This window comes from Sminthopsis crassicaudata, chromosome 5 (assembly GCF_048593235.1).
Source record: "Sminthopsis crassicaudata isolate SCR6 chromosome 5, ASM4859323v1, whole genome shotgun sequence".
NCBI lineage: Eukaryota > Metazoa > Chordata > Mammalia > Dasyuromorphia > Dasyuridae > Sminthopsis > Sminthopsis crassicaudata.
Window position 1 is genome coordinate 154,858,996 of NC_133621.1, and position 24,246 is coordinate 154,883,241.

Genomic DNA, 24,246 nt, shown 5'->3' on the forward strand with positions numbered 1-24,246 from the left:
CATTGAAGCAGCTTGGTGGAAAAAAGAATGAAGAGCTTGAGTTTTAGATACAATAAATAACAAGCTCCTTTCTTTCTTTCTTTCTTTCTTTCTTTCTTTCTTTCTTTCTTTCTTTCTTTCTTTCTTTCTTTCTTTCTTTCTTTCTTTCTTTCTTTCTTTCTTTCTTTCTTCTTTAAAAATAGAAGAGAACTGGGTATGTTTGAGGAAAAAAAGTAATTTTTTTTAATTAAGAAAGTAATAATAAATACAAACTTTACATTAGGCATTCTGCTAGGTGCTAAGATAAAAGTATAAAAATAAAACAGCCCTATGCCATTTAAGAAGTTTGCATTCTAATAGGAAGGTACAACATACATAATGGGGTAGGGCCAAGAAAGTAAGGCTAAGTTAGTCACAGGAAATATAAATGGAGTCATAGAGCTAATTGTTTGTAATATCTTTTTTTTTTTTTAATTCCCCCACTGGTATCATTAAAATGATTACTTTTTTCTAGAGCAAGAGAGAAAAAATAGTTGGGGAAGGAGAAGAGATGGGAGTAGGAAAGATAGTATCATGGCTACAGTGGATAGATAAAAGTTTCCTGGAAAATGACTGGGATATGAAATTTAATCTGTAGCCAAATAAATATGCTAGATTAGATGAATTTTTACTCATCTCAGAAATCATTATAACTAGTGAGAGAAGCTACTGTGAAGGAGAAACTAGAGATGCTTTTAATAAAGAAATGGGATAATTACATAAAGACACAACATATAACAAGGGGAAAAAAATCTGTCTCAATTTATCTCCATATTGTATAAGAAAGTGATTCTGTGGAATACAATTTCAAGATTGTTAGTTTAATTCTACACACTGTAAATGTAGATATAATCTATTAGTTATGATATATGATTGTGATAGAATACTACTGTGCTGTGAGAAATGATGAGCTCAACAATCTTACAAAAATATGGATAGGCAAAGTGAGCAAAAGTAAGAAAATAATACAATATTATTTTAAAAACAAATGTGAGAAAATAATTCATTTTTGACTATTATAGATACTCAAATTAACTATAATGGACATGTGAAGGAAGACATTATCTACATCCAGGGGAAGAATTGGCAAATAGAAGTACATATAGAATAATTTTACATTTATATTTGTGTTTAATAGTAGCCATCTCTAGGACAGGGAAGAGGTGGGAAGAAAAAAATGGAAAAAAAAAGTAAATTTACATAACTATATTATATATTTAAGAGAAATAACAATTTGTACATAAAAGATTTGCAGTTTTAAATGTCAATAATTTTTCATATATTGTTATATAAATATTTATTTTATTCCATAAATTAAAATTAAATTAATATAAAACTAACATTTTCCTTAATGTTAAAGAGTTTCTCATAAAACTGCAATTTGTTATGTTGATTTCCTGAGTTCTTCATCAATTTTGAATTAGAATTCAAATCTTCCAGGTCATCCAGAGCTATCTAATATCAGGCAGGCATTTTTTAACAAGGTTAATTTAAGGTAATATGTTCATATTTATTTAGATGTCATTAATCCACTATTGAAATTGAAAAAAATCCAGTGAGATTGCTAATAATTCAATGTATTCTCAGGACAGAGGGTGTGGTAATCTAGAGGGAAGTCATACAAGGAGAATGCCAAATACATGAGTTAGAAGCTTCTGGGGATACAGATGGGACAAGGATTTGCTGAAAATGCATTTGAGATGCTTTCCAAAATCATCTTAGATACTGACTATTGTTGGCTAACAACATTTCATAAAATAATTATTTCCCAAATTGCTAAAAGATGACAAAAGAATAATAAGTTAGCATAATAAAATGAATGGAATGTTTTAAGGTTTACTTTAGACATAAATCATTTGGATCATAAAAAAGGGAGAAAAGGACTCTGTCAAAAAAAAATATGCAGCTCTTTTTGTAGTGGCAAAAAATTGGAAATTGAGTGAATGACCATCAATTGGGGAATAGTAAGTTGTATTACATGAATATAATAGGATAATATAGGGCTATGAGAAATGATGAGAAGATAGATTTCAGAAAAAATCCTGGAAATTAATACATGAACTGATACTGAGTGAAATGAAAAGAACAAGGAAAACTCTGTATACCATAATAGCAACACTGTGTGATCATCAACTATGATAAACTTAGCTCTTCTCAGCAATATAGTGATCCAAAACGATTCCAAGGCTCATGGTAGAAAATGGTATCCATATCCAGAGAAAGAATTGCTTGAGTTTGAACATAGATCAAAGCATAATATTTTCACTTTTTTCTTATTCTTTTTATTTTCTTTCTCATTTTTCCCTTCAATTTTGATTTTTCTTTCACAATATACATAATGTAGAAATATGTTTAATATGACTGTATATTGAACCTATATGAGATTGTATACTGTTTTGGGGAGGGAAGGAGAAAGATCCAAAACAATATAAAAATGAACATCTAAAACTATCTGTACATGTAATTGGGAAAAAAATTAGATATTACTAATCTATTTTTTAAAAAAAGAGAATCATTGCATTTGATTCTTACAACAATACTGGAAGGTAGTGTTATTATGTGTATTATCAAATGAGGAAACTGAGGCATACTGGGTTAAGTGACTTACTCATGGCCATATAGCTAATAAGAGTCTGAGGCTGGATCTGAACTCAGTTCTTCCTCCAAATCCAATATTTCATCCCCTGTACCACCTAGGTAAAAGTTGCTTTTTTATTGACAAAACATATTGCATGGATAATTTTTCAACATTGACCCTTGCAAAAACTTTTGTTCCAACTTTTCCTCTCCTTCCCTCCACCCCCTCTCCTAGATGGCAGGTAGTCCCATACATGTTGTGAATAGAACACAAGAAAGACTTATACATTTTTTTTTCTCTAAAAACAGATCTTGATATTGCCATACCTCTCTATAGCCTTCACTGACTCGATCCAGGTTGAGGGAATACACCAGATCCCTGCCTCCCACAAACAGTCGTTCTTGATATTCATCCAGCAACATCACATGAAGGTCAAGAAATCCAAAAGGACTATGAAAGATTGATGTCCTATTTAAATCCCAGAGCTCTGAAATACAACCAGGATATTTATGATAAATACAAAATATAAAAAACAAGTCCCATGTTTATTCATTTCTTTTAAGATTTTTGGCTTCTTTTTTTTTGGCACCCCAGAAATTTGATAGGTAAAAGTTGCTTTTTTATTGACAAAACATATTGCATGGATAATTTTTCAATATTGACCCTTGCAAAAACTTCTGTTCCAACTTTTCCTCTCCTTCCCTCCACCCCCTCTCCTAGATGGCAGGTAGTCCCATACATGTTAAATATGTTAAAGTATATGTTAAATATAATATATGTATACATATTTATACAGTTATAAGAAAAATCGGATTTAGAAAGAAGGTAAAAATAACCTGGGAAGAAAAACAAAAATGCAAGCAAACAATAACAGAAAGAGTGTAAATGCTATGTTATTGTCTACACTCATTTCCCAGTGTTCTTTTGCTGGGTGTAGCTGGTTCTGTTCATTACAGATCAATTAGAAGTGATTTGGATCCTCTCATTGTTGAAGATAGCCACTGCCATCAGAATTGATCCTCATATAGTACTGTTGAAATATAATGATCTCCTGATTCTGCTCATTTCACTCAGCATCAATTCATGTAAGTCTCTCTAAGCCTCTCTGTATTCATCCTGCTGCCCATTTCTTACAGAACAATAATATTCCATAACATTCATATACCACATTTACTCAGCCATTCTCCAATTGATGGGAATCCATTCGATTTCCAGTTTCTAGCCACAACGAAAAGCGCTGCCACAAATATGTTTGCACTAAAAGTTGCTTTTGACAAAGAGATATAGATATAGGTGAAGATATCTATCCTTTATAAACTAAAACAATTTATCCATCCATCTATTGACAAATTATTTAAGTACACAATACACTCAGGAATACTTTTCAAACATGTACCATTAAAAAAAAAAAGAGAGAACAAAACTTGTATATTTAGATTTTAAGGTAAGAAAAATGGTCTCTGTTTACAGAGAAAGGTAGGGGAGTCATTTGTTACAGTAAAGAGAAAAGGGAACATGAATCAATAGAAAAATCATTCGGTAGTTCTCCATTTGCCAGCCAGAAACTCCAGCTCATAGCAGACCTCTCCAAAGAGGTACCCATAGTTCCAGATGAAAAAACAATTGTGAAAAGCCCTTGAATTGTGGTTCTGAAAGCCAAATTTATATTCGGATTGTACTAAATCTGGAAACTATCAGAATTGTTAATACAATGAGGTAAAGTTCATCATGTTAATCACCAATGAAAAAGAATGAGAAGGATATCTATTTTCTGTCCCCTTGGTGATTGTGTTCAATTCTGGTTAGTGTTAGTAGTGGATTGGGTACCTGGAACAGTGCCTACAAAGCAGTTATGACTATAATTCTGTATATTGTGTGTGTGTGTGTATTAACATATTAACATAGTGACCCTAAACACCTGGGTAAAGGGACCTTTGACCATTTTTGAAATGTTATCAAAAAGCAATTCATTTCAAAAGCCAAAGCCTTTTGTTGTTTTTGTCAAAGCTACCTTTTTTTTTTTTTAAGTTTATTGTTTCTATTGTACTACCTCAGCATTTAAAGAGATTGAGGAATGAGACCTAAGAGCTTATGTACTTTTTGAGAAAGGATACAAAAGATTTTTTTTTTCATCCTCAGAACAAAGAAACCTTAATACATTGGTGATTTTTTCCAAGCTGTCAAATAGGAAGGTGGTGATTACTAATGTTGACAAACTGTATAAGTCATTTTTTGTTTAACATTTTTCCTGAGATTCATCAGAATTAGTGGAGATTTAGTTTTCATCTTTCTCAGTTTCTTTATTTTATAGAAAATTAAACTGAGGCACAGGGAAATTCATGAATTGCCCAAGATCACCCACATATTCAGTAGAAGAATCAAGATTTGAACACAGGTCTGTTGATTCCAAATTGAATAATTTTTTACAATGTATCATATTCCTTATGAAGTACTTATTGAGACAATAGAATTAAGCTAAAATAACCAATTGAAACATTTGCTCTTAGCATGATATAAAATAAATGCTTTTATAGTTTCAGGTCATAGCTAAGAATGTAAAAGTACATACTCTGAGAGGTGTGGAATGAGAAAGATCTGCCTGAATTCAATTCTGTCTCAAATTTGTTAGTTATGTGACCCTGGGTGTGTCACTTAATTGCACTGGACCCTGGTTTCTTTATCTGTAAAATAGATATCATAAAAGAACTTCTTTCCCATGATTGTTATGAAGATCAAATGAGGTAACTGATGTAAAATATTTTTGAATTTTAAAACATTATATAAGTGCTGACTGTAATAATTATTAAAAGATTACACTTTTTACTTTTTTCTTTATGCTTAAAATTTAGTTTTCCCTTAATTTTGTGCTTTTTTTCTTCCTGATTTCTCTCTCTATTTACACTTCTGTATATTCTTCTAAAAAATATATAGTCTGAATATTCTGTGTATTCTGAATATGAGTTTGCATATTCTCCTAAAATTAACAAAAGTAAGCGTATTAAAATAAAAGGAATCTAAGATAAATGAAGAAAACAAATTAAGTAAAAAGAGAAAATTGTACTAGTTATTTTCATCACTTTATATATCAATTCATATTATTCTTACAAAAAAACTCAGGAAGAAGATGTTTTTATAATCATCATTTTAAAGATGAAGAAACTGAGATTGAGAAAAATCTAAGGGATTTTTCCAGGATTACAAAGGTAACAAATAGCTGCAAAGAAATTCACACTCAGATTTGATTTTTCAGTCAACAAATCTATCTTCAAATATATCACCAGATACTTTTTCAAGAATGTCAATCTTCTTGACTAAGATGACAGGAAAAAATAATAATGAATGTTGAAGGAGATGCAGGAAAACTGGGACTCTAGTGCATTGTTGGTGGAGTTGTGAACAAATCCAACCATTCTGGAGAGCAATCTGGAATTATGCCCAAAAAGTTATCAAACTGTGCATACCCTTTGATCCAGCAGTGCTACTACTGGGCTCATATCCCAAAGATATACTAAAGAGGGGAAAGAGACCTGTATGTGCCAAAATGTTTGTGGCAGCCCTTTTTGTAGTGGCTAGAAACTGGAAAATGAATGGATCCCCATCAAATGGAAAATGGTATATGAATTATATGTATTATAGTATATGAATGTTATAGAATATTATTGTTCTATAAGAAATTACCAGCAGGATGAATACAGAGAGGCTTGGAAAGACTAACATGAACTGATGCTGAGTGAAATGAGCAGAACTAGGAGATCATTATACACTTCAACAGCAATACTGTATGAAGATGTGTTCTGAAGGAAGTGGATATCTTCAACAAAGATCTAATTCAGTTCCAATTGATCAATGATGGACAGAATCAGCTACACCCAGAGAAGGAACTCTGGGAAATGAATGTGGACTACTTGCATTTTTGTTTTTCTTCCCAGGTTATTTTTACCTTCTGAATCCAATTCTTCTTGTGCAACAAGAGAACTGTATGGTTCTGCACACATATATTGAATCTATAATATACATATTTAACATGTATAAGACTGCCTGCCATCTAGGAGAGGGGATAGAGGGAGGGAAGGGAAGAGTCGGAACAGAAGTGAGTGCAAGGGTAATGTTGTAAGAAATTACCCATGCATTGTTAGTGGAGTTGTGAAAGAATCTGGCCATTCTGGAGAGCAATTTGCAACTATGCCCAAAAAGCTATCAAACTGTGCATACCCTTTGATCCAGCAGTGCTACTACTGGGCTTATATCCCAAAGATATACTAAAGAGGGGAAAAGGACCTGTGTGTGCCAAAATGTTTGTAGCAGCCCTTTTTGTAGTGGCTAGAAATTGGAAGATAAATGGATGTCCATCAATTGGAAAATGGTTGGTTAAATTATGGTATATGAAGGTTATGGAATATTATTGCTCTGTAAGAAATGACCAGCAGGTTGAATTCAGAAAGGCTTGGAGAGACTTGCATGAACTGATGCTGAGTGAAATGAGCAGAACCAGAAGATCACTACACACTTCAACAATACTGTATGAAGATGTATTCTGATGGAAGTGGATATCTTCAACATAAAGAAGATGCAACTCACTTCCAGCTGATCAATGATGGACAGAAACAACTACACTCAGAGAAAGAACACTGGGAATTGAATGTAAAATATTAGACTACTGTCTATCTACCCAGGTTACTTATACCTTCGGAAACCAATATTTAACGTGCAACAAGAAAATTGGATTCACACACATATATTGTATCTAGGTTATACTGTAACACATGTAAAATGTATGGGATTGCCTGTCATCTAGGGGAGGGAGTAGAGGGAGGGAGGGGAAAATTTGGAAAAATGAATACAAGGGATAAAGTTATAAAAAAATTACTCATGCATATATACTGTCAAAAAATTATAATTATAAAATTAATTTAAAAAAAGAAAAAAGAAATTACCCATGCATATGTTCTGTCAATAAAAAGTTATAATAATAAAAAAAAAAAGAATGTCAATCTTCAACCTAATAGTAAGGCAATTTTGTGAATGTAGTTATCCTTCTCCTATAATTTCCCTAACCTTCTAAATGATATCTAAAACACTGTTATAAGGCTTCAATCTCTATTGAGATAAATATAACACTAAATTATCAACCATTTAATAAATTGGTATGAATGAAGACTTTGAGAATACATTTTGATGAGAAGGAAAACAAGAAGCCACTGGATACCATATTGAAGAAAAATTTATAGAAAAGAATATTGCAAAGAACAGGAGTAAGAATGAGGAAACCCAGCTTCTAGTCACAATTTTGCTATTTCTTAGCTATGTGAATGTAAGAAAATTATTAAATTTCATTGAGCCTCTCTGAAAGTAGAGCAACTTTTATTTATTAATGTGATAATTTGTTTACCTATATGTTAATCTGCTCATTCATTAGTTTATTCATTTATTTCTTTATCTATTTATTGGTTTGTTCATTTATTTGTGGAGAAAGAACATTAATAATTGAGGGCAAAGACAAAGGTTTCATGTAGGGAATAGACTTTGGTTGAATCTTAAAGTAAGCTAATGATGCCAAGAGGTCAAGGTGAGGAGGAATATATACCATTCCAATAAGGGGAAATAACAGTAGCCAAGAATAAAATTTTCACAAAAAAGCAGACTAGAAAGGTAGGTCAAAAACAAAAGGACTTTAAAGACTAACTAAAGTAGCAATGAAACAGTGGAAACTACGAACAATTTGGGCTCGTAAGGCATCCCAATTTTTATCATTTTAGGCACATTATTTCACGTTTCTGGATATCTGTTCCTATATTTATAAAATGAGGTGATTGGATAAGATGACCTTTGAGATTCTACAATTCTATGATTCTTTTTTTTTTTTATCGTATTGTTGATAGAGAACCTCTCAAGCTTCTTGAATAATCAAGTAACATAGTTAGAGCTATGCTTTAGAAATATCAATATGTCAACTTTGTGGAGAATGATTTCCAAATTCCCTCCCCACTTCAATGTTCTAAGATTTAATGAATAAGAGCTTAAAAAGAAAACAAAATAAAAAAAAAATTAACTTGAGGCTGACCCAGACTTTTGGCAGATAAATAACTAAATTATAGGTTTCCAGTAACACCTACAATTAAGAAAAAGAGTTTTCTTCATTCAATATTACACATACACATATAAATGAAATGCACTCACTGCCTCTTCTTATCTCTATGTAACATTTTCCATAAGCATCTTTGGTTTGATAGAAGTGTCAGGATTCCCTATGCCATCTCCAGCAGTTGGAGACATTTTGATAGGCAAATGACATATTAATGTTATTATGAAAATAGTTTTGATTGCAAAGACCATCCCCCAAAGGATTCTTGGGGACAGTTATCTGTGTACTACATTTTGAGAACCTTTACTCAACTGAGAAGTTATGTGAATTATACAAAGTGTTTGAGGTAGAACCTGAACACAGATCTTACTATTTTTTTTTTTGGGGGGGGGAGAAGCAGCTCTCTATTACACTACTCTGATTTGCTAACATAAACAGTTCTGTACTATCAGTTCTAATGCAGGCCAGGCCATTACAATAACTGCTTATGGGAATGAATCTTGCAAATTCTCTGAATTAGAACTTCTTTATATATTTAAAAATTAGTGGAAATAAATGATCTGTAAGGTACTATACAATGGTAAACCGTTTTTGATCAATTTATTATAATGTAGACATATGGGACATTGTACATAATAAATTCTATGAGATATCATTTAAACCCAATTGGAATACAAAATACATACCTACATGTATGTGACATGGGTACTTATATTTCTTTCTCTATCTACAAATATACATCTGAATTTCCAAGGTGTCCCAAAAATCTTAGGAAATATTTAATCTATTAAAATGTGAAATTCACCAAAATTTTGGGGAAACCTCTTATGAGTGTCAAACACAGATAATTGAAGATAATCTTGTCCCCATTCTCAGACCCATGAATTATCTGAGGCTGACCATATATTATCACTTCCAGACTATGACAATTTTTAAATGTCCTAAACTCTCCCTTTCCTAATCCTAAACTGTTCACTGTGGACTTTCAGTATTTATATAAAACAATTTAGCATGTGAAACCATAGGAGGTCCCAACACCCCAGTACCTTCTGTTCCTTTTCCTCAGCTCAAATGCTTTATAACAACTCCATGTCCAGTCCCCTCTACTAACTCCTTAGCATTTGATTATGTATAAAATCCCATTTGCAACTTCTTGGCTATATTAAAGATCATAATTTTTGCTCTGTTGCTATAAAAGTTTATATACACCAGAGAAAGAAATGCAGGATGGGATTAAGAACTAAATGACAACACTACAAGACAGGTGATAGCATGATTTAGTTATGAAGAAATTCCAGGTATAAGGATTTGTTCCACCAAAACACAAGCTTAGATCACAAGAAAAGATTTAGAAGTTGGTTCAAATATTGCCTGAAGGACGTAGAAATTATATAATTCTCCAAAGGTCATAAAACTAATAATTTGAAAACAGTTTAAGTTTCTAATTATATTATCTCTTAAAATCACTTGTAAATTTTCACTCTAAATTAGATGAACATACTTATGCTTCCTGGTCCAATATTCTTTCTGCTATTAAAAAAAACAAAACATTTTCTCTTCTATCATAGCTATTTTAACCTATACATACATTCACATATTTATATCTATATCTATATACACACACATATATGTAGATATATGCACAATGATCACTATGTAAATAGGATTTAAACATATCTTCAAGAAATGTACAATCAAATATTCAGGAGTCATGGCATGAAAATAATTAATAATTAAGGAATAGTGTAAGGCAGTCTATAATTAAGTGAATATACAGACGTTAATTGAATTTAGAAAAGGAAAAAACAAAAACAAAAACAAAAGAGTGTGCTCAAAAAACCTTGACTAAAGAGCTGACTTGAATTTGCTTTGAAGGATGACTAATGTTGAGTGGAAGTTGACTTTAAAGTAACTAGTTTAAAAAATATATATATATATATATATATTTTTTTTTTAAGTACCTTCTGGGAAAAAAAAAAAAAAAGGATTTCTACCTCTGCACAATTCAGGTAAGCTGCCCACCATTAGTGGAAGGAAACACCTTTTTTTTCACATTTCTACAAGCTAAAAACTCCCTCTTCTTGCAAGGTATGCTCATTCTTGCTCAGATGCCTCCTTTACCATGAAGCTTTCTTTGTTTCCTCTAAAATGAGAAAGTGATTTCTATCTTAAAATTTCTCTTAACACTGACCAGACCTTGAATGACATGAGTGAGATCTCTCAAGAAAATTGTGAAAACCAGTAAGTCTTCATCTACTTCACAGTTGGAGTAGACCTGAAGGTCCTTGAGCATTCACTGGAGGGCATACCTAAATTCCCTTCCTGCTATCCTTCCATGACTTCATTTTCTCCCTATTTAAAATATGGGCAACTATGTACTTATTGGTCAAGTTCAATTTCATGGGCAGTTCCCCTATTTAGAATGTAAGGCCCTCAGGCAATGAGAATGATGGTCAGTGACCTGAGGAGTGTTTTTGTTAGGGACTATTTTAAAATCTGTCCCAAAAGGGACAGATGGGAGGGACACCTGATCCTCATGAGAAAAACTTACAATAAATTTTTGTTTTGCTCCTAGAGATATCTCCAGTTTTTTTATTAAATGGTGACCACTCACTCTTCTGAGACACACAACCTCATACACCTTTATTGATAGGGGGAACCCTGAAACTGTCCTCTGACTTTGGGGGTAACACTTGAGAAACTGTCCTTGAAACTTTCCTGGGAGAGGCCTCTGCCTCAGGAAATCAAGATAAAGTAGTTTCCTTCTGTTATCTTGGTGGGACTAATGGAGTCCAGGACCACTCCCAACCTAGTTCAAATTTAAACAATCTCCTTTAACTGGAGATCTAGATTTCTATTGACCCCCTATTGAGCTGAAGATTGGTTCAGGACCACTCCCAGTAAATGATCCCATTGTACTGGAATCTAGGCCTGGGGTAGTAATCTCAATCAATTGAAACTTCAATCTCAAATCTCATTTAAAAGTGCAATTTTGGGGCTCATTTCTTTGCCAAGGCCAAAGCAGGAATCAATGCTAGACACCAAGGGACTTTTCCTTGGCATAGCTGCCTCCTAAGACCCCCACTGGCTGAGAAGATACTCTCTTTTCAGTGTTAACCCATCTTTATCCCTTTTATCCTCTCGCCTATTTCCCTAACATAACTACACCCTTCTTTACCTTTCTGCCAGGATTTCTCTTCTAGGAACTTCATCTCTCTCTATCCAGATTTCTCTGCTAGGAACTTTATCTCTCTCTCTGTGTGCCCGGACTTGCCATGGAGGAAGTCAATCTTCCTCCTTTTAGCAAAGGCTGACTTCTCAATAATAAACAAACTTCTTTTTGCCAGTCTAACTTTTCTGGTTTATAAATTCTTTTACGAAGGACCTACGCGAAGAGTAGGGGTTCCCACAACTCTCTCCCCATACCAAACCTCAACATTTGGTTCCCTGACTGGGAATCAGGGGAATCTGAATCTCATCATTATCACATTTGATCTCACAAAATACTTCTTTGTGTCTGATGTTTTCTTTTAATGTATAGGTTGCTTGAGGGCTAGGACTCTGTGTAGTCTGTTCTGGTATTTTCAGTATGTAGAGCCTATATACATATATGCAGTTAGCATTACATAATTGTTTGCAGAATTGAATTTATTGTTTTGTTTTTGTTTTTTTTTTTTTTTCAAAATCAGTGGCAATAGCAGTTTCAAGAAAAGACAGGAGAATTGTGTTTTAATCAATCAAAATATAAAATTGAAAATGCAGGTTTTCTACCTTGACCTGGTCTTAACAGTTAAAGAAATTTAATCAGAGTGTTTGCTCAACAAAACAGAATGTTTCAGGTTAAAATGGATTGTTTTAAATAAAAAGATCAAAATAGACTTTCTAGATTGATTCAAGTAATTGGAGAACTTTCTATTTTACTTAGGCTTGGGAAAGCAGTTTTTTTTCTTTCTGATTTTTAAAATTATCTTATATAATTCATATATTAAACTATATAGAAATTTAATAAGTTTTTATTTCACTAGATGCAGAACAACAACTGCCTAATTCTTATCCAAAAGGCAAAGAGAATTTTATCTTTCATAGCCTATGCAGCTACCTTCATCCACCCTCACACCATTCAGTCTCAGAACAGCAATTTAAATCACCCCTAATGCTTTTAGCTCCAAATCTTAAGTCTCAGAATCTCTTGGAGACTGATGTCTGCTGCAATACATTCTGAGCAAAGTCACTTACTTCCTTTTTCCTTTTCAGGGCTTCAGGCTGACTGGATGAAAGGGACCAGGAAATAGACAGGAACAATAAGACAAAAGAAAATCTAATCCCATGTAATCTCCAGAAAATACAATCCTAATAATGAACCTTGCTGACTTGTTTAAAACAAGCTTGCTCATCATTTCTTCCTTGGTTGGAAGGGGTATAGGGGAAGGGGGAGTGGGGAACAATATTTAGGAAGCATAGGTAAGGAAGGGAGAGTTGGTAAGAATAAATTAATTGTATCAACAAAAAGTTGGTCCAGAATTTTCCTAAAGAAGGAATTTGTTATTATTATTATAATGCAAGCTAATTATTTACAGCCAATGAAAATATATATTTACTCTTGTGGGGTTATATTTTTCCTAACCTGTAAGAAAAATACTTACTTAAATTACCTTTGTCAATATATTAAAGAAATAACACCTCTCAATTTCATATTTTACATTTTAATTTCAAGCCTCTTTCAAATAAAAAGCACACACACAAGAAACACACTTAATCCTTGGCTAAAGGCAACATTAATGGATCACCAATGGAAAGGATAACATTCCCCTACTTAAACCTCACTAAACTCCCCAACCATCATTTCATTGTAAAGTAGGAGATTTCTAATGTTGATGCCTCAAATCTGTGCTTTTTTTTTTCATTTCTAAACCCAATTCTATTTTAATGTTAAATATATGTTTTTTAAAAGTAAATTTATCACTAAAAGTTTTATTTTTTTAAAAAGTATGGAAATCAATATTTACAGTTCAGTACTAATCCCTTATAGAATTATGTTATTTAAAACAATCTTCATCTAGGATGTGTTTTAATGAGTTTGACAAAACTGATTGATGGTCTCTAATGGATTGTAATCCAGGCAAAAGAAAATGGGTTTAGAAACAAGCAATTAACTTGTTTGTTTGGAGTGTAAACTAAGAATAACTCCTGAATTTGCTATTTGTTCTTTCTTGTTATAGACAATTGTGACATTCCAGCATTCTTGGAGCATCTACTTATCTACTTTTTTTTTTTTTTTTTTTTTTTTTTTTTTTTTTTGCCTTTCTCAAAGCACAAAAATTAGGCTAGTTCTTTTGAATACTTTGGTGCTCAAAACATTTTTAATTGCAAAATAATGTTTATGTGGATACTAAAAGACATCAAAGATGTCAATCCACAATTTGAAAAAAAGTTTTGATATGATTAGCTGACAAGACTAAAATAGCATGATTGAAAATTATCCTTCCTCCTTCTGTGATTAACCACACTAAGGGGAGCAGGAGATTATCTCTTTTTTTTTTCTACCCACTAGTAATTTTTATTTCATCCTCTCATTTTCTGACATAATAAATATACCCATGAAAAAATTTAGCAGATTGAACTTCAATAAAGAAAAGAACACAAGTCAAGTCCTTACATTTTATTCTAATTATTCCATTGGTGATGGGAGGTCACCAACATATTATTTCCCTTGCAATACTGAATGCATCTGAGTCACAAGTATAGAATATGTTTAATGTAATATAAAATTCTGAATCTTATACCTAATATCTGTAATATCTTGAACAAGTCACTTACCACATTTTGGCTTTGGTTTCCTTAGATAGATGAGCTTTAAGGTACATTCAAATTCTAAATTTGTGATTGTATTCTTTACAAATCTTCAGATATTGCACTTTTTATAGATATTCTAACTGTTACTAAAGAAGGATACATCAATTTTTTAGAACAGGGATTACTGAATTGAAAGAAACTTGAGTGATACATGTATATCCTCTTTCCTATGGGAAACTGATAAAGTGTGATACAATACAGTTAATTAGGAAGGTAGGGAAAGCCTTCCTTCCTTTTTTTTTCCTTTCATTTCATCTCTTTGCTACAAGTGGAGAAAAGTAAGAAGAGAAAATGTAAATAGGAGGAGTAGCTACAAAAATATCAAAAGCTAAATAGGGTACATTTCCCATAATGACACTGGCTGCAAATACATGTCACAGGGACACCAAAGCAAAGCACTGGTAGGAGGAAATAAGAAGACCAGAAGCTTATCCAAGGCCACAGAAGTAACCATAAAAATGAAGAAACTTCTTTACTGGTAAGAAACCAAGAATGGTTTGGCTACTTATTGAGCAGAGATACTGATCATGTCTTTGCTGACATTTCCACTTTGGTTACAAAGAAGCTTTGCCTTTTACATTTGTGAGTGATTGTGAAGAGGTAAAAAAGTTACCAGAAATAGCAATTCTGGTACCTTTTAACCACTTCAGTTGGAGCTTTAATGGGAAAATAAGCACAAGAAGAAGCAAAATGAAACTGAACTGACAGGAAATGTGGATTGTGATTTGTTGTTGCTGTTGTGTAGTTCAATTCTGCTGTGAATAAATGTATTATATTTTATTGAATACAGAAGAAATGAGCAACTACTCAAAGCTCTTAAATATGGAAAAACATGCTTAAAGAGAAAATCTGTAGTAGTAATTCAGTTTAGCTGTCAGAGGACAAGGTCTGACACTTGGCTTATACATAAATACCTCAGTTACTTCATAAAGCTGATAAATTATATGTTCTACATATTTAAATATTATTTATACATAGGCAGCATGAGATGATAGTCATTCTCAAACTACTCAGGAGAAATGAATTTTCATCCCAATTCTGCCACTAATCAGACAATTCAGTCTTGGGCAAGTCACTCAACTTTTTTGAACCCCAGTTTCCTAATATTTAAATAGGGGATAATAGTTGCCCAGCCTACCTAAGCTGCTAAAGTTTCAAATGAGAAAGGAAATTAATGTAAAAGTACTTTGCAAACTATAATGATTTTTCTAAAAAGTTGCTTCAACCATACCTATTGGAGGTATTTAGAAAATGCATTATGCAATTCCATGTTTTATTGATCATAATATACCAGAAAACATTTCTTCTGAGTAACTGAAAATCACAATTATGAACATTATTACTAGACCATACATTATATAGTAGATGGGGTAAATTTATATGGTCCACAACACTGTGAAGCCAGTCAGTCTCAAAACCATATTATCCAACTGCTACATACATGTTAAGCACTGAATTATGTACTAAGAAATATCACTGATTTATCAGTTCACTCTCTTATCATTGGCCATCTTTATATGTAACAGCATGCCCTCTACCTTGACATGTTAAGAATGACTTTCTGTTAAAATAGCTGCTAGCTCTTTTTTCCTAAGTTGTCCTTTAATATAACTATCTTTCCTATGTCTGTTTATATTATGGCTGTGACATCATTCCAAATGCTCAATTTTATTTCAACATCAGTATCCCCTTCAATTTCTTTATCAGTTTTATCTTTCCATGCTAACTGATTTTCTTTTTGGTTAGCTGTAAAGAAACACTCATTTTATCAATTAAAAAGTTTCCATTACCAGACTTTTGCACATTCTTTTACCCTCCCTGATCCCTTTCTGGAGCCAGAACTTCAGTATGTCTTAGTTTGCTTCCAATGGTGCACATTTTCTTTTTCATTCTTGAAAAAAACTGTTTTTGTACTCTGCCACTTAATTGCTGACCTTTTGTTGTTGCTTTTGTTCTTCCTTCCCCTATTAATTCCATTGTTATTTTCTACCCTTGGTTTCTATGAGAGAAGGTTGTAGAAATGAAGAATTAGTTGAGTAAGTTGCCTAAGTGTATTGTCTATGCCCAGATATTGGTTCATATTCAATTTCTGGATTGAATGGGGAGTAGTAATATAAAATAATTTAAGAAGATAGAAAAATTGGGGCCTACATGGGGAAAATTCAAAAGACCTGAATCTTTTGCCATAAGCAATTGAAAAGAAAATTAAAAAAATACAAGAGGAAAAATTGAAAGTTAAAGCAAATTGACAAAATGATTTGTGGCAAATTCAGGAAATAAGAAAGATAATATTGAATGTATTATAATGTTAAGGAAAGCAGAATGATGAAAATAAGATAATTTAGTTGAATAGAATAGTCAAATTATTGAAAGCTCATAATTGGCTCTAAAGCATTAATAAAGTGCTTAGCTGCGTTATATCATAGACAAATAGCAAGACTTACCACATGAGATAGAATATGATATTATAACACATAATGGGGCAGTAAGAGGAAAATGAAAAAAGTATAAACACTGAAAAAGTTTTTTTCTAATTTTTCTTTTTTTTTTTTTTTAACAAAGTTGATATTATTAAGATGGACATATAAATATACTGATGCATTGTTACTGGAGTTGCAAAGAGATATAATCATTTTGGAAAGCAATTAAAAATTATAATTCCAAATTTGCTAAGATATGCAAAGCCTAAACCCAGCAATAACACTATTAGGCTCCTCTATCCCTGCTTCTGAAAGATAGAAGACAAATGAAGAAAGTGCATCTGTACAAAAAATATTTTTAAAAGAACTTTCTTTTATAAAAAAAGAATTGGAAACACCATGAACATCCATCAAATTATGGTATTCAAATGTAATGGAAAATTATTGAAGTATAAGAAATAATGAAAGGGATCTGTTCAGAGAAATCCATAGAAACTTGGATAAACTGATCCAAAGAGAAGAGTAAGACTAGAAGAACAATTTCTAATTTGACCATAACACTGTGAGTAATAACTTTTAAAAGGCTGCTTTTTCTGCAATGCTAACGATAATTCCAGAAAAGTGAGGATAAAGCATGTTTGTCACCTGTATATGGAAAAACTGACTGCAGGTTTCGACTGAGAAACATTTGCAAAAACAAACCAACAGAGCACAATTCTTGTTTGTAAAAAGATCTTTATGAATTGTACCCTAACCTTATAGCTTCTACCAAAACTTTGTATGCATCAGCCAACAAAAGTAAAAATATTGCATTATTCTTCAGGAAAACTATCACACGCACAACACACACACACACACACACACACACACACACTCTTTAGATATTTGGCAAGAAGTGCCTTTTTCTCCAGTAGCAGTTGATGGTGTTACCTTCTTTTTACTACTTCAGATATGATAAGGATATGGCTTTTTCACTATAGGTTATTGGTTCAAATATTCTATGACTTTCTCTTCATTGACCTATTTGTCTCTTTTTCATTTTGCATCTGGAATCTTACAACTAGAATGTCATGGCAAGATAATTTGAATATATTTCACTATTAATTTTTAACCTTGAATCATCTTCACTTTTCTGCTATTTCTTCTGGATACTGTTTGAAGATTTTTCTTCTTTATTTCCTGTTTTTTGGATTTTTTCCCCCCATTTATCGAGTGACAGAACTGTTAATTTCCAGACAGGTGTAGGTCGTAATGTGACATTATAAAGTCATGACTGAACAGCCTTTGCATTGCCCTTTGGTGACCTCTCATAAAAATGTTCAGTGCCATCTTTAAGTTCTACAGAAATACAGCCTTCTCTCAGCCCATATAATTTAATCTTGGAGAACATTCTTTCTAAGAAGATGGATTCCAGATGTACCCATTAAAAACTGTAGCTCCAAATCTGACATACTAAATACACTAAAAATACAAGTAGACCTTAAAAAGTCTACTTCAGTTTAGCATTATATCCCCAAATTGCATTATTGTTATTATTCCCCACCCAATAGTTATATAAATTATATCATAATAATAACATTAATATTGGACAACCTGAATGACACTTTTAAACTTTTTTAAAATTCCATTAACATAGGTCTGATATTTTCACCACAAATTTAAAAGCTCTATTACCAATTGTGTCCTTGAATATAAAATACAGATTATATAGAATTTGCTTACACGAAGAGACTTGACAATGGAAGACTAAACCACACAGGAGCAGATTCTCCCCTAGAATTTATGTATTAATATAAAGGTATTAGTAGTAAGCCCTAAATAAATAAGTGGCAGTACCTCAATGAGTGAATGAGACCAACTCAGAGATTTCTCTTAGGTGTGGATAACTGAGAGAACAGGAAATAGTATAACAATCCACCTAACTGCTCTTTTTATAAAAATATAAGGCTCTTTAAAAAACAGTCTAAAAAAATCACTGATTAATCTGATTACTCTTTTTTTTAAATTTTTTTAAAACATTTGTTGAGTTGGTAAAGAACATGATTTTATAGTGCTAAATTATAGATGGATTTAATCATAGTCCTCTTAAGGGGTGGAAACAAGAACCAAAGAGCTTTCTTGAAAGACCCAAGGTTAGGGGCAGAGCTGGGATTAAAATTACTGATTCCTGATTTAGTGCCCTTTGGTTGTAAATATGATTTTGACACTACCTTTAATTTCTGGAAAGCTTTTAGTTTTTCTAAAGGAAATAAAGGTGTGAGAGTTAGCGGATAGGGAAAAGAAAGGGAACAAGCACTTAATAACCACTGTGTTAAACATGCTCCAAAGTCTTATTTGTTTCTCTCAACAAAAGAGTGAGGTAATTGCTAATATTCATTTTGCATGAAGAGTAAATTGAGGCAGAAGTTAAAGTTCACACCTTAGTGTCTAAGGCTGGATCAGCTGTGGAAAAATTGCCTGTTTATCCACAGCCTTCTGAAGGGCTTTTCAAATATACTTTAAATGAATTTAAATAGTTTTTGAATGAATTTAATAAAATGATGTAAATATATAATATTAATTTATAGAATGAGATTATAAATACCTGAAGGCAGAGAATGTGTTTAATTTCATCTGTATATGCTAGGTGATGCAGTCAATAGCATTGGGCTTGGAGTCAGGAAAATCTGAGTTCCTATCTGCCTTAAGATTCTTACTAGCTATGTGATCCTGAGCAAGTCACTTAATTTTGATTGTCTTATTTTTTTTATTCTATAAAATAGCTGGAGCAGGATGATTTCAGAAAGACCTGGAGAGACTTACATGGACTGATGCTAAGTGAAATGAGTAGAACCAGGAGATCATTATATACGATAACAGCAAACTTATACAGTGATCAATTCTGATGGCCATGTCTCTTGTCAACAATGAGATGAAAGCCATCTACACCCAGAAAGAGGACAATGGGAACTCAATGTGGATCACAATTTAGTATTTTCACTCTTTTTTATTGTTGTTTGCTTGTTTGCATTTTGTTTTCTTTCTCATTTTTTTTTCCTTTTAGATCTGATTTTTCTTGTGCAGTATGATATTTGTGGAAATATGTATAGAGGAATTGTGCATGTTTAACATATTGGATTACTTACCATATGGAGGGGAAAGGGAAGAAAAAAATTGGAACACGAGGTTTTGTAGGGGTAAATGTCATAATTTTATTTATGTATGTATTTTGAAAATTTAAAAAAAACTATAATTTAAAAAATTAGCTGGAGAAGAAAAGAAATATATTCACACACACATACACAAACAGGTATTATGCATTTCAAACAGTATGTGTTTAATGAAATATGAATAAACATTTTTTAAATTTAATCAAAATGAATTAACTAGCTTAGTTTCCTCTTAGCAGTCATAGTTCCTTACCAATTAGTTAACTATCTTAGAAAATTAGTTTACAAATTTCAAATAATGCATTAAACTGTCAATCCTTAAATTTCTCTATTCTTTTATATTTCCTTAGGTTAGGAACAACAACAACAATAAAAGCAAATTAAAAGATCCTGTTTCCATCACTATCCCCATGTCAAACATAAGTTTCTTTCCTAATAGAAAACATTGCCTTAATAAGATAATTACTAATGCTGCCTTATCTCCCTTCTTCCTTGATCAATAATTAGGATGAATCCCCTTTTAGTTAAGCCCTACATTTTATATATACATATTTAAAAAATTGTTAAGAGATGAATTTTGAGAAGGCAGTGTTACAACCTAGATCAGCCTACATCCCTTACTAAAACCATAGTAAATCTTTGAAAATTTACCAAGAAGAATAGTTGCAAATAAAACCAAACTAGGATTGTACCAAAAAAGGCTGCCAGAATCCTGCAGAAGCTCTGTGCAGAGACAAGACAGTGTAAGTAGATGAAGTGTGAAGCAGTCTGGTCCCACAGCAGGAGAGAGAGCCAGAGCAACATCCAGACAGCCAGCTTCTAACTTAGCATATAGGAAAGCTTAGAGTATGGAAAGAGACAAGGCTGGATAATTCAGGTAAAAATAAAAAATGGGCCTAATCAGCCACAAAACCTAGAATCAAGGAGATCCTGTCCTATCAATTAGGAATAAGAGAAAAGAGTTTATACCAAATATATACTTCCTATCTAGAAAATAAGAGTAGAGATAGAAAAAAAAAAAAAGAAAGAAAAACCTTCAAATATAATAAAGAAGTATTTTGGACTGAGAGAAGCCTAACATTTGCCCTTAAATAGCCCAGAAAAAAAGTAGTAATTACATGTCCAAATTGAACTTCAGATACATGAACAATAAAAGTATCTAAAAGAAGAAAAGCCATAAAATGGAATATCTACCAAAGAAAGAATGGCAAAGAGAATGAATACCTGAGAACAGATGGTGGTAAAAGTTACCCAAGAAAATTATCATGTGCCAAATAGAAAATAGCAATTTCATGATACAAAAAATTTCAAAACAAAATTAAAAGGGTTTTCTTTTATTGTTGTTAAAGTAAGGTTTGAGTATTTTTAATTTTAAAAATGACATGGAAAAACATAAAAGGAAAGATAATCTAAGAATAACCATCCTACATGAAAACCATGACCAAAAATGGTTTTTGACATTTTGAAATACAATAATGTATTTCAAGAAAATAAATTAAAATTTTCTAGATCACTAAGAACCTAATGACAAATTCAAAATATAAATAATATAATAATAATCTTCTAAAAGAAACCCCCAAATGAAAAAAAAACCCACTATAATCAAAAGTAAAAACTTCTTCCTCAAAGGAGACAGACAGAGACAGAAAGGTGGACAAAAACAGAGACAGAGACAAAGAGACAGAGAAAGAAAAGAGGAGACCATTTGTGTTATAGTATTAAGGAACTATGATCAGAATCACACTAGATTTGTCAGTTGTTATTGTAATGAAAAGATTCAAAAAAGGCAAATGGAAGAGGAAAGGGGTAGGGGAAGAATATTGGTGAAAGAGAAGACTTCCAAATATTACTACTAGAAATGATAGAACCAAGTTAGAAATAATTTCCACATCTAAGGACCACAATTTTGAAAAGGAAGAATGTAAAGTTGAGACCTATAATTTTCTAACATGTTTAGGTTAATTTATTTCAAATTGCTAATGAGTCCACTCTGTTTTTTCTTAATATTTTAAACATAATAAGACTATAATAAAATATATTTTAAATAATGGATATAATAATTTCTTCATAGGATCTGATTACTTGATTAGCCTTTTGACAGTAACAAATCCATATCTTGTCCTTCTAAAATATCATCCCACTTCACTTTATTAACATACATCCCATCTCTCATATATACCCTACAATCTATTCTTCAAATCACAATTAAAATCCTTCTAGAAATTTTAGTTATCAATTTAAATTGCCTCATTCTTAATACCTCTGCCAAATCACACACAATTAACCTATTTCTACTACATTTTAATAATTTTTCTTTCTTATCTATCACAGAAAACCAGAATTTTACGAATCACAGAAATCATGATTTCATTTATATTCATGTAATATCCATATTATTATGATGAATATTATATAGGGTAATGTAATATCAGCACATATTTTCTTAATTTTGTTCATAATTATATCCATAATTTTGTATAAATTTGTATAAATCCATATTTTCGTATAAATATGTATAGATAGATATCATTCTTCCTTCATGTATATTTTGATTCTGTCATTTTATTTGGCCTAGTTTGTTTTGTTTTTGTTTGGGTGGAAGGGGAGATAGTAGTACAAGCATCCTTAAAAAAAAAAAAAGTCCATCTATTATTTGTTTATTTTTAGCATTCTTTTCTTTTTAGATTTTGAGCTCCATATTCTCATGCTCACTGACTCTATTTCACACACCCACTAAGAAAGCAACCAATGCATTATTTATACATATGGAATCAGAAGAAACATTTCCATATTAGTCATCTTTTTTTTTAAACAAGATAAGAAAAGTGAAGTGAGAAAATTATACTTCAAGTAGTATGCAGAATTCATCAGTTTTCTCTCTGGATGTGGATACCATTTTTTCATTATGACTCCACTAGAATTATCTTGGATCATTGTAGCTAAGTCTTTCACAGTTGATCATCATTATAACACTGCTATTATCATATACAGTGATCTCCTGGGTCTTCTCACTTCACTTTGCATCAATTCATAGAGATCTTGCACTGCTTTTCTGAAACTATTCCCCCTTACTATATTTCATAGCACAATGTACTCCATTACAATCATATGCTATAAGTTGTTCCCCAATTGGTGAGCATCTCTTTGATTTCTAATTGTTTGCCACCATAAAAAGAGCTGCTATATATATATATTTTTTTTTTTTTGGTTTGTTCTCATAGGTCCTTTTCCTTTTCCTTTTTTTTTTTTTTTTGTTTGTTTGGGTTTTTTTTGTGTGTGTGTGTATGTGTATGTGTGTGTGCATGTGGGGGTGAGGATAGATCTAGTAATGGCATTGTTGGGTCAAAAGGCAAGCTTAAGAGAGGATTCTGGAAAGATGGTGGAGTAAGCTCTCCAAATTTCCTCCAAAGACAAAGAAAAAGAAAAAAAAATGCCTCAAAATGAATGCAGAGCAATGGAAATAAACAAAAGTCAGGCTAAAGCAGTTGTTCTCTTTAGATAACCTAAGAATAACCCAGAAAAAACCCAGAAGTTTGATCTAAAGGAAATGCAAATACTTCTAGGCCAATTCTTCCTCATCAATAAACAACAAGGCCTGGGGGCAGCTTGTTCTGGGAGGAGGCCACAGTGTAAGAGACTTTTATGGAAGGATAGTATGTGGAGTCTGACAGCTGAGTAGAAGATTGAAGAATCTTCTACTTTCAAGGGATGACAACTCCAGCTGTGCTGGTCTGACAGGTCCTGGGGCTGTTGCTGCAGGGGAAAAAGGGCTAACACATCAGGCGGAGGGGCTGGGAATGCTGACTGTGGGCATCTGCACAAGAGCAGAATCCCTGGTTCCAGTCCCTAGACTGTGGTTCCACCATATTTTACTCATTTCATTCTGACTGCTTTAAACATTTTTTCTTTGACCTAAGAGTTTTGGAATTTGGCTATAACATTTCTGGAAGTTTTCATTTTGAATCTCTTTCAATTTCTGTTTTATTCTCTGGATCTAAGATAACAGATTTTTTTCCTTGATAATTTAAAAAAATATGATGTTTAATATGTTTCTTTGATTATGGCTTTTAGGGAATTCAATAATTCTTAAATTACCTCTCCTGGATCTATTTTCCAGGTGAGTTATTTTCCCAATGAAATATTTTA

The 24,246-nt window shown here is 32.2% G+C and overlaps 1 protein-coding gene across 1 annotated transcript in view; it reads right to left on the minus strand.

Annotated features, from left to right (window-relative positions):
* SEMA3E (semaphorin 3E) overlaps positions 1 to 24,246 on the minus strand; it is a 352,963-nt gene that overhangs the window by 150,928 nt on the left and 177,789 nt on the right. The window contains exon 3 of the mRNA XM_074268509.1: positions 2,923 to 3,083. Coding sequence (XP_074124610.1) covers positions 2,923 to 3,083 — 161 coding nt within the window. The remainder of the gene's footprint in view (positions 1 to 2,922; positions 3,084 to 24,246) is intronic.